Here is an 11,845-nt window from a genome sequence, read left to right as displayed (position 1 = left end):
GAAATGATTGAGGGAAATTCCAAGTTTAGTTTGCACCCCACAAATTCCTAGTCTATTCTTATATTCAGATTAGAGCAGGGGTCTCCAACTGTGGCAACCTTAAGCCTGATGGACTTCAACTCCCAGAATTCCCCAACCAGCTTGCTGGGGAATTCTGGGAGTAGAAGTCCTCCAGGCTTAAAGTTGCCAAGGTTGGAGACCCCTGGATTAAAGCAAGAATTCACCACTTGGTTCAAGATCTGCCTCGGTACCTGTATCTTTTTTTAATTTATTAAGTATCAGGTAATATCAAAACATTAACTGATAAAAACAATTAAAGGGCAGGCAAAAGCAGGAAAAAAACCATTAACATTATCTATCAAAAGGTCCAATCCAAAGAATTTTTCAGAGCCACTGAATCAGTACCTTAAGCCATTAGCAAAGACATCAAAAAAAGGAGTCGTTTTTGGTTATTCCAGCTATAACCCTTTTTTTGTATGTAATGGCAGAGGAATAGAGATGGGAAGTAAGATGTGAGGTGATATTTCCACAATGCAGAATGGAGGAGCTAGCTGTTTTCTGGATAAGGATAATGCAGTATTTCTCAATTTGAGAGTAAGAAACATTGGAATTACGTACCCAACAGTTCTTATAGGGACTTTAGCAGTGCTAAAACAAATAGCGGTATGGCCATTATTTCATTCATTTTAAAATAAACGTTTGAGCTAGATCAGAGGCCCTGTTTTAATGCAGTCATTTTATCCAGTGGCAGAATGTTAGGCAGAAATTTAAATTTAGGCTAGAATTTGTAGTAGACTAAAATACAAAGAGTTGATCTGACAATCTGGACAGTTTCCTAATCTGTAGTATCCACACATACAAGATAAAATCCAGCATCATGAGTAGACTTTGCTGGTCAATTGTGCTTTCCACTCATTTTCTTTCCTTTGAAGTCCTTTTTAATCTAAGATCTACTTGAGAGGAGTCTAATCCTCAGGAGCAGAGTTTAAATATTCAAATCATGATTTAAATGAATATATACTTTTGACTATATTTTCCCAACCAGCCAGTAGGCATAGTTTAATTTATATGCTTTCTTTAATATTGATAGGGAATACTTTCCCAATGGCTACCTGATCAGCACATTCAGTTGAGAGATGAGACCAGTCCAGGAATATCCGCCTACTAAAAGTATCAGAAAAATCAGCTGATCATTGGGAAAGACAGGGCAAGGAGACGGGTACATGCTCCTGTGGTTTACAACATCACAGCAAGCTACTCAGTCCTTTGTGGCCAGATTTTCCACCAATGCTCAACAGCCTTGAAGAAGACCTGGGGGGTAACTCATGGGCTCCTTCTGAGCAAAATGGGTCTTATTTATTTGTTTGCTTATTTATTGGAATTTGTCAAACAAAAACAATAAGAGAATAAAAATACGATGACAGGGATGATAGGCATGTTAGTGCACTTATGCATGAGCCCTCTAGTGACCACTTAAGTATGAAGTAAGGTCCATGGAAGTCAATTTGTGACTGAAACTGTGAAAATGTGTAGCTGACAACTTTGACAACTCTATTACAGAAATCATATTTTTTTACAGTCAACTTTAAGAGTAACTTTTCACAGTTCATAAACTTCACAAATGTGGGTGTCTTCCATTCAGACCTTAAAAAGGCATGTCTCCAAATATATTTGCTGATGCTCCAAGGAAATAGTTTAGATTTATGGGTCCCAGTATCATTATTGAGGTTGCTTCTGGTTCTCTTCTTGCCTCTGGGTGGCATTTTTAGGTCAAAGGATGGAGACAGAGGGGTGAGAGATTGCGAGCTCTTTTCAGGAGCTGCTGGTTTGGACCACCTTGGCTCCTACTGATTTAATATTTTTAGCTTCTTAAAATATTGTTTGTTAATAAAAAGATTTGATTTGATATGCATGTAGTTTTCTCATTAACAACAGGAAAGTGGTTTTATCATCTTCTTTTCAGTCTATTGTACAGGGCTGGGATTCATTGATGGCCTCTTATCCAAATACCAACTAGGTCCAACCCAGCTTTTTTTAGATAGCCATGGTTAGATAGTACTGCCACCTAGTGATTATATTAAGGGAAAATATTTTATTAAAGAGAATATTAAACACCTTATTAAAGAGAAATGTATTGAAGAGTATGGACCATATGGTATGTCTTGCTACCTCCAAGAGATAAGAAATGCAGGCTTTTTTTCACTACTTTCTACTGATTGGGTTAATATTAAAATAGACTTTTACTAGCAATAGTAGTAATAGCCAATACAAATGCTCTATTGAGGTGAAATTCAGCCTCTCAATAGACATTGTGCTTGTTTGTTTCAGTTAGGAAACAGATCCTCTGCTTTTGGAGATGTTAAAAGGAGAATTCATTTATAGAGGAACCACAGAACATTTCAGAACAAAACCTTGGCAGCATACTTTGCAATGTGCTATATTCTCAAAAGCTTTAAGTAATTACAGCATTTTGTTGAGAATGAGTGTCAGCATAGTAACACTACATTGTGAAATGGCTGATTTCTTAGCACCTACCTAGTCACCTTGTCCTTATATTTTGATTTTTACTAGCAATTTCATGGATTCATTTTCAAATGAGTCACTTCTACATTAACAAGCAACCACACAAAAGAGGAATTTTTCCAAGATGCCATTTTCACAGAATGAAACTACGAAGAAGTCATGAGATTGCTTCTCTATTTTCAGAAGGAAAAGCTGTCTTTTTAAGTATAATGTCAGTGGGCTCCAAAACACAAGAGAGCCAACACAACACAGCTCCCTTGGCAACACACAAGTATTTACAGGTTCACTGCTCACTACCCAACTCTTCCCCCACTGGTACTACACAGCCTCCTCCTGCTCCAACTATTACTCCTTGTGAGTCCTATTACTGGAGGACAGCACCTCTATCTGCTCTATGCTTTATTTCCACACACAATCACCAGCTGCCTCCTGAATAGCTTTTATAATTAAGGTTTCTGTGGTGGCTGGGGAGAAGGCTTAAAAGGCAGGATAACTGCACGGGTACTAGCATTTTCTAGGTAGCTTGCCTTCTCCCAGAAGCAAAATAGTTTACATATAATTTCTCCAAAAGGCAAAGATGATACCAAAGAGTGCAGCTGAGACAAATGGTTTCCTTTGTCATATATCTCACTGCCGGGAAAGTACATAGTGACTGAAAGGTGTGAATTTGCATTTAAGGTTGCATCCCGTTAAAAAAAATACTTCAACCTCTATTGTAAAGTAAATATTGGGTTTAAGCAGTTAATCAGATTTTCAATTAGATTCAGCACCTTTTCTGCTTTATATTTTTGGCAGTTATTGTTTAAATTTAAAAGATTTCCTACGAAATGCAGCAATTAACTTGTATTTCTTTTTTTTAGTTACAAGTGTCCATCAAAAAAAAAAAAAAGGTAAGGCTTCAAAATGGTCCCATTTTCAAAACATGATTCCAGATGTAGACCGGAGCTCCTATTATCTTCAACGGATAAAGTTGGGAAAGATTTGCATACCAACATCAGCAACGGACTAGATGTTGAAAATAAAAGTTTAGTTCATTTTCCATTCTGGTTATCTTCCAATTGTACCAACTAGCCTATAATTTACATCCCAACACTACAAACTTGAATTATCTTGGAATTTACATCTATGAAGTGTCAAGCAAAAGTTTAGTATCTATTAAATAATCCTGCTGTAAAGATGATTCAAGAGCACCAGGCCTGAGGGTCAGTTAAAAAACGAAGTCTTAAGTTTCTCAAAGACGGGCATTTTTTTAAATGGTGAAACACTGTATATAATAGCCGAAATTAAGGAGTGTGGCATTAACAAGCGAGCTGTGGTTATCTATTATTGAATTGGGTCATCATACAGACCACCAAGATGGGTAAATGTTTCTTGCATAGAAATTCTATGGCTGGTTTTCCCAATTTTAAGACCATTTAACACATGCTTACGTCAGGCTTGTTATGCCACTGCATACATGCTTTACATGTCAGTCAATTCCACTGTGTAGTCAACAATATTTCTTGGGGGGTCCTTGAATATTGTTGCCCAATCACACGTATGACATTTTCCAACCAATTTTTTTAAAATAACAAACTAAAACTTTGTCAGGAATGAGGATCAAAAGATTTGAGGCAAACGGCTACTTTCCAAAAGGACTTTTTTGAGAGAACTTTAGAAATTCAATGCACACAGGTCAATTTTGCACAGCAGCCTTTCAGATTGGAGGCTGAGCTCTTCATCTGGGGAAGCAGGCATCCAAGAAGACAGAAAGCTCAATCTATACGAAGAATGCAGCCATTCTGTCTCTACTTTTAACTACCAACATTATGCATTACCTCCAAACTCTACTTAACTGGTAAGAGTCTTCACTTGCAATACCGCTTTATTGCTTTAGGGTTTTATTTTGCACTAAGCAGTTTCATAGCAAAACAACTTTTAAGTGAAAAGGAATACACTAAAGGGCCTGTGGGATCTATTAGGAAGCAAAAAAAAAAAAATCCACTCCAGTCAGGGAGGATGTTTTTCATGTCAATAATTATTGAGAAGACTTAAAAGGCAAGTCAAAGATACACTTCGCAGAATAGCAGTGATGACTGAATTTATAGAAGAGAAAAACAAATGAGAACATAGATTTATTGGAAAGCTTTAATGATGAAATACAACAGCCCCTATTTTACAGACGACGACCACGGCGACCGCCCTTTCTGCGAGTGCTGTCTGAAGGAATGGGGGTGACATCCTCTGTGGAGAGAAAAATGTTACTTTGGGTTATTATTTTCACTCTGTATATACAAGTCCTCAAAAAAATCGGAGGAGTAACATGGAAAATAACACTTTAAAAGAGAAAAAGGCAGTATTCAGAACGCAACATTAAGATCACAAAGTTTCATGAGACAGATTGTACTTCCCAATTTAAGTTTCTGAAAATTCAGGATGTGAAAGTCCAAGAAAAAGCAAGTCTGCACAGGCTTTAAGAAATAGCTACTAGGAAACGCTAAGTCTATGCACAAAAGAAAGCATTTATTTCATTTCCAACGTGAAGGAGACTCATTTTATTTCAAAACTTCTGAGTGAAGTTCAGGATGGAGAGAACTGAAGCTTGGGATATTTTGATTGTTCCAGGTTTGGGCTGAAACGAAATTTAGAGTGATTCTTTCTGCCTGTTCTGCATGGCTTGAGTTCCAAACTACTCTTCCCAGCATGTGATCCACTTGAGGTCCTTGTTTCTAGAACAATATGTCCAACCAGCAATTCCAGTAATCCCCAGATCTTTCCAGAGTCTTCTTATGGGTCTCTCCCCTTTGCTGCCATCAGAGTTCTTGCTTCAAGCTCAGCATATCCTTTGTCTAAGCCCCACCACCCATCTTCCAACATATTTTTCTTTCCGCCATCCCAACATATTCTTAGCTTTTCCCCATCACCTCTCCTCTCCTCACCACCACCACCCCGCCACCTCCCAAAGTGCCAGGTTTTGGCCTGGATACTGTGGCTGTACTATGCTGGGCCAATTTGTAATGCTGTTCTCTGAAAGATCCAGCTGCAAGCATTTTCATGTTGTAACTGAATTCTCTCTATCGGAAGGCCTTAATTATCTGGATCCACTTTTTCTAATGTCTCGTTTCAGTATAGATCAAATAATTTTATCTAGCAAGAACTTTTTCAAACTATCTAATGCAAAATATTGAGATAAAGTAATGGGATACAGAAGCAACTCTATTCTCTATGAAAATGATTGCAGGAGGTACGTTGTTGAAAATATCCTTCAAGAGAAAACCTACCAATGCGCCCAATCTTCATGCCAGACCGAGCCAGAGCCCGGAGAGCTGACTGAGCGCCAGGTCCAGGAGTTTTTGTTCTGAAAAGAAAGCAAAAAATACATTCATAAAAACCAAAACTTGTCTTTAGGGTTTATTTCATTTGGAGACATGGAGCCATATTGAGTCAGCCTCAGTGCAGCAATGATTTTTTTCTTGTCGATTTATAACAATGATACAAATAAATAACATGACTTCAAGCTTTCTAGTTAATTTCTCTTAGTAACCAAGTGTTACACTAGATAGATGGTTGGTCTGATATAGCTTGGCTCTTTTTTGCCAAAAGAACTGCTATAAATTGTAAAGCTAAGATAAAATCAAAAGAAAGGAAAACACTGAAAAGTTCTTCTGAACTCCTATCTGGAATGTCTTTCAATGCAAGTACCTTCTGCACATTGTATTCAGTTTAGTAAAATTGCCTGCCCCTTTTTGCTTGTTTTTGCTAAAGCAATTCTAATTATTAGAACATCTATCTAACCCACTCCAATCTCAACTGGGTGACATGGCAAGAGAAGTTACTCATTTAGTGATCACAACTAGGACCAGCATTTTGAAAACTTTTCAAGATGTTGCCAAGTGAAACTATTTATTATCGTGTTTCAGCTTCCCTTTAACAAACCAGTGAAAGTTGTAAATGGGAGGAAAGGTTATAAAGTTACTTTTTCATTACTACTGTAACTGCAAATGGTTGCTAAATGAGGCAGTCGCTAAACAAGGCCTACCTTTACATAAGAGAAAAAAAAAAACTAATGCAATTATATTCCTATCAGAGAAGTGCTCACAATTAGCTGGGACCAAAGGAACAGACTGTTTTCATTTGCTTCTGAAAAGTGAAGACATTAAGGCTGGCCATATTTCTTGAGAGAAGAAAATGCTATAAAGTGAGTGCTACAGAGAAGGCCTATCCTCCTTTCTGTGTGCATCACAAAGAGTGGGGATATTTAATAGACCTTCTTTTGATGAGTGAACTGATATGGACTGGGCCTAGTCGTTTTTTTTCAAGATACTACTTTTTTCTCAATGCTACACTGTGTAAGTGTGGATGACTTTGAATTGGGCCCGGAAGCCTACTCACTACCAGTTCAACAACCTTGAAGTATTATTCTGCACTGGCACTGGTGTCCTACAACAGTCTAGTCAATTTTGTAGCAGCTGCATCTCCTAGATTGTCTTCAAAAGCAGCCCCCACAAACAGTACCCTGCAGTAATTCAGCCTTATGTTGATCAAAGCACAAATGTTAGGGCACCCTATTGCAAGTAAGGCTGTAACTGGCTGAACTGAGCAGAGCTGAAGCTGAGAAAATCCATCCCATTGGCCACATTTTCTATCTGTTGCTTGAGTCCAAGTAACAATTAAAGTAGACAAGTCATACCTTATTCGGGGAAATGTGGTTTCACTTACATTAACCACTTAGATAATTGTTATTGGAATGTCCAGATATTTATTGACATCCGCATACTAGATATTGATATTAGCTCAGGACTTCAATAGTATTTCTAGCCTGACCAAGGTAGCCATGTATATCCAATAATGATGCCTCATCATAAATTTGTGGATGAACTCTGCTAATGGTTCCACATAAACATGGGATAAAATGCCAAATTCCCAAGGGCTTGAGCACTTGTAACCCACAAGCATCAACTCTAATTCCTCATTCCGGTAGAAGCAAAATTAGTGTCCTAATCCTTGAATTTGCAGAAGGGTTCCGTGGTCAATAGTTTCAAATCTGTCTGAGAGATCTAATAGGACCAGTCCCTTTACCCAAGATTCCAAAGAATGCAATCCATAGAACAACCAACACCATTCCGGTCTCATAGGCAAGGTTGAATCCTGACTGAAAAGGATCCAGAGAATCCATTGTCTCTAGGATCTTCCTACCACCTTCTGAACTTTTCCTAAAAAGACACAGTCGAAGACCAGGACAAGTAATAAAGGGTGGTTTGAGCTATGGAAGCCTTCTGTAGGACAGGAAGCAATTCCACCTGTTTCAAAGTGCCTAACTATGCCATTTCCCTCACAGAAACATTGAACCAGCTGCTCACATGATGCCTGGCTGCCCAAAGGAGCCAAGAAGGGCATGGCTCCAGCCAAAATAGTAAACTCGAGCTACAGAAAACTCTATTCCACTGCAGTAAAACTAGTAAAACTCCATTAAAAAAAAGCAAGGTTAGAGTATAAACAATAACACAACACCAAACCAGTGAAATATCCATGAATATCCACTATATTACAGACAGATACTTGCGTTCAGATGAACAGGACATTCTACCAACAACTGCAGCTACATCTCCAAATATGATTCCACAGAATAATACTTTCCATTTCAAAGTCTCTCAGTAATACAAATTAATACTAGAGAGGTGTTAAATGCCTTTATTATTTAAATCAAAGTATTCTAAAGTATTGAAAAGTAGTACATATGAAAATATATGCAAAGAGAGAGATAAATGAAGCACTTGCTCCCCCCTTACCTATTTCCACCTGTAGCCCGCAGTTTGATATGAAGGGCAGTGATTCCCAGTTCCTTGCATCTTTGTGCTACGTCTTGAGCAGCCAGCATAGCAGCATAAGGAGAAGACTCATCCCTGTCGGCCTTCACTTTCATGCCACCAGTTACTCGGCAGATAGTTTCCCTGGGAAAATAAGAAGTGCGTTCACCAGAGATAAAAAGCTATATAGTTAAACGTAACTCCTTTGCTAATTTGTCTTTAAAATACAGTATGAAGAAAACAATTCTCAGAGTTAGGATTAGAGTTTCTGTTTGATTGCAATACTATAACATCTCTTAGCAGAAACAAGAGTTTCTATATACAAAGCGCTTCCAAGAGTAGTTTCTTCACCTAGGGTTCAGCTATGGTAATAAAACATCATACTCTGCTCCATGAAAGTTACAATGCTAAGTATGTATACATCCAAGTAGACAGGGTTTCTTTTAAGATCAGACTAGGTGAATATTATAGGCCTTATGACATAAGTAAGTCTTGACAACTTATTGCCAAGATCTCCTATTACAATCTTGTAAATAATATTATCCTTTCACAAGTAGAGATACTCACTTGCCAGACAGGTCAGTTACATGGACAAATGTATCATTGAAGGAAGCAAAGATGTGGCAAACTCCAAACACATTTTCTCCTTCAGCAACCTGTGGTCCCAAACTTATAACCTGCTCTTCCTTCTTTTCCTTACCCTTACGGGGAGCCATTTCTGTACAAAACAACGTATTATGGAATAGACAGAATATTATAAAGTACTTTCTGTTGAAGTAGACAAATTACAAATATCAAAATACCAAGTTGAGGAAAGAACCGCCCCACCATATATAATAAAGCTGATTCACAACTTCTAATCAGATACTTATGCTTAGCTATGGTGGGGATTATTTCCCACTCTGATCTCCAGTAAAGTAGCAGAAACCCTTTCCTGAACTGGGAATATGCTTCCTGTCTTGAGAACTGCATGGGGCATTAGTACTGTGGTATCAGCATGGGCTGGGCAACATCACCAAATCCGTTTGGAAAATGGTCCACAGCTGATATGAAGTTTAAATACATAGTTACGTTTGCGTTTAAGGGCCTCATTTTCCCCTTAAATCCATGCAAATTATCCAAAACAGGTCCCAAAATGTTATCCTCAACATAAGCACTCCACAAATTATTTGTCCCTGCAGTAAAGAGACATCCATTTCAGAAATATATAGAGTTGGGTCTTTGCATCACACCTCAAGCAACTTGGTGGCTTTAAAAAGGAAGCAAGAAATGGGGACTTTCAGATTATCACATCAGTGAATTTTAGCTTCTTCAACATAGAGTATGAATATTTAATTGTTTCCCATTTCCCTCTTTATATTATGTAAGTATATACCTACATAATTAGAACAATGATCTGGGCATTTCTAGACCATCATTTCAATATTTAGTATTTTACTTATAAATTATGCTTCTTTGTATTAATTATGCAGCTGAAAATTAAGTTTACTAATTTTGGAGGCTACGTTCGCACAGTCAAATAGTGTTCAGTGAAAAAAAAATACTGAAGTTTTAAACAAAAGGACTGTATTATAATTAGGGAGAACTTACAACTCTAAGGGTTGCTCCATCTAATTACCCACTGAATAATTAAAGAACAGGGAATTATATATGCAAAAACGTATGGATATGCAAGAGTGTATAGATACCCAGGTCGCAGTCTCATGGAAAATCTAGCAATTTCAATTTTCTGATAATCATGGATTTGGATGAGAACTTACCATACCAAACAAGATCAAAAATAAGATGTGACTTGGACCATTACCTTTACAATAAATAGGGTATACTGCTATAGTTAAGATTACTTAAATCTCATGGCTTTCAGAAAGACTTATATTGCCACATTTGCTACAAAGGCATTGGTACATGGCATTTTTAAACAAATCAGGGTGAACTTCAATGAAATATCCTATCAGACAAGACTTGAATCTTGAATTTTTGCACAGCACAAACAATTCCAGTATTAAACCAACGTGTTACATACAGGCTTAGAAATATTACACCCAGATACTAAAAAAAAAAAAAATCCCTGGAGTTTAGTCAATGCAACGATCTTCCCTGGTCAAAACTCCTCTACCCTCAAAAAGGAGGAAGAATAGCTAGCACTTAAAAAGGCAGCCACACAAACATGTTTAACTAGATGGTTTTGGCCACAGTTTTCAGCCTCAGCTCTTTAGGGATGATGCAAGTAAAAGCTATGTACGTTTCATCTGAAAGATTTGTCTCCGAGGGAAAAGATACCCAGCTTACAGGGAACATTCGCGAAGTTGGGGGAAAGCCTGTTGATAAGGCCCAGACCTAAAAATAAATAAATAAAACTATCCGGGTGATACGGGGTTTCAAGAGGCCTGTCCCACCACCCCACCGCCCGGGCCTCCTTAAAACAACGGGTCCCTGTGCAGAAACAAAGGCCCCCGAACCTCGCCCTCCCTTGCCTTCCCCGCGGTTAGGGGTGAGGAGCCGGCTGACAGCCCCGAGGGGAGCGGAGAGGGCCGGATCCGCGAGGATGGAGGTGGATAGGGGAAAAAAAGGCCCCACCAACCACTTACTCGAGCGTCTCTGCAGGCGGCAGCCAGCACCGGAAAGGAGAGAACAACGTCACGAGGGCAGAGGTCACGCTCTTCCACCCGGAAGTGCTACCCGAGAGGCGCTACCGGCGGGGAAGAGGCGGGGAGTGTCACTCCTACGGAAAGAGACGATCCGAGCCTTCGTGGAAATAAATGAGCACGCGGAACATTTAGGGGAGTGTTTGCTGTGCGGAAATGGCGACGGAGGCCTAAAAAAATTTCTTCCCCTCCTTTAAGAGGAAAATAAAACTTCCATACTCGCTTCCGTTGACCGGGCGGAAGCTTTTCCCGCCAGACGTTGGGCGTCTCTTGTGACGTCAGCCGGCTCTAAAAAAGAAAAAAGTTGATTTGAATAAATCGGGTTGCACCCGCCCTCGAGGATGGGATGAACCAATAGAAACGGCCTTTCGCTGTACGCAGGGTTCTTAATGCCAGGAGACAACGTGGGAGGATTCTGTCACCACGAATTGATAATGGGGTATAAAGTTAAGAGGTCTATTTGGAGCAGAGGTCTCCAACCAGAGCAACTTTAAGCCTTGTGGACTTCAACTCCCAGAATTCCCCAGCCTGATTTGGAGTGACTGCCCCTCATTTTAAAAGAAGCTAATCATCTTCTGGTGATTAACTCTGACAGTTCAGAAGATACCAGGCGAAGCAAATGCCTTTGGGTTCTCTGCCTAGCCCAATGCTTCTCAACTTTGACAACATTCAAGATAAGTGCACTTCAGCACTCAAAGTTCCCCTGGGAGCATGCTTCCTTCTAGCCAACAGCTTTGATTGCTGGGAAATTCTGGGAATTGAAGTCCATACATCTTGAAAGTTGTCAAAGTTGAGAAACATTGATCTGGCACATGAAATGCATACGTTTACACCAAGCAACATTAGAAAGAAACATTACAAAATGTACAGTCGATTTCCCATTTGGTTAAC

At 39.0% G+C, this 11,845-nt stretch overlaps 1 protein-coding gene across 3 annotated transcripts; it reads right to left on the bottom strand.

The window, feature by feature from the left end:
* Nucleotides 1-4,636: 4,636 nt before the first annotated feature.
* Nucleotides 4,637-11,196, bottom strand: RPS14 (ribosomal protein S14). 3 transcript variants are annotated; one of them, XM_026696609.2, is made up of 5 exons: nt 10,898-11,196; nt 8,877-9,027; nt 8,292-8,453; nt 5,784-5,860; nt 4,637-4,746 (listed from the first exon to the last, which is right to left on the bottom strand). In XM_026696609.2, the coding sequence occupies exons 2-5, from the start codon at nt 9,023-9,025 to the stop codon at nt 4,679-4,681; spliced, it is 456 nt and encodes a 151-aa protein (XP_026552394.1). In that variant the 5' UTR covers nt 9,026-9,027; nt 10,898-11,196; the 3' UTR covers nt 4,637-4,678. The 3 variants fall into 3 exon arrangements, with proteins under 3 accessions (XP_026552394.1, XP_087780403.1, XP_087780404.1); XM_087924277.1 differs by having other exon boundaries at nt 10,784-10,908; XM_087924278.1 differs by having other exon boundaries at nt 10,769-10,903.
* Nucleotides 11,197-11,845: the final 649 nt, after the last annotated feature.

Source organism: Pseudonaja textilis, chromosome 2 (assembly GCF_049901715.1).
Source record: "Pseudonaja textilis isolate UNSWEBS1 chromosome 2, rPseTex1.2, whole genome shotgun sequence".
NCBI classification, from domain to species: Eukaryota; Metazoa; Chordata; class Lepidosauria; order Squamata; family Elapidae; genus Pseudonaja; species Pseudonaja textilis.
The sequence above is the reverse complement of the archived record's forward strand: the minus strand, read 5'-3'. Positions and strand labels throughout refer to the sequence as shown.

Coding starts and splice junctions, on each gene's coding strand:
- RPS14 (XM_026696609.2), bottom strand. CDS start 9,025: ATGGCTCCCCGTAAGGGTAAGGAAAAGAAGGAAGAGCAGGTTATAAGT. Junction 8,454..8,876: donor GTAACTGACCTGTCTGGCAA/GTGAGTATCTCT, acceptor TTATTTTCCCAG/GGAAACTATCTGCCGAGTAA. Junction 5,861..8,291: donor CGGGCTACAGGTGGAAATAG/GTAAGGGGGGAG, acceptor CTTTCTTTTCAG/AACAAAAACTCCTGGACCTG.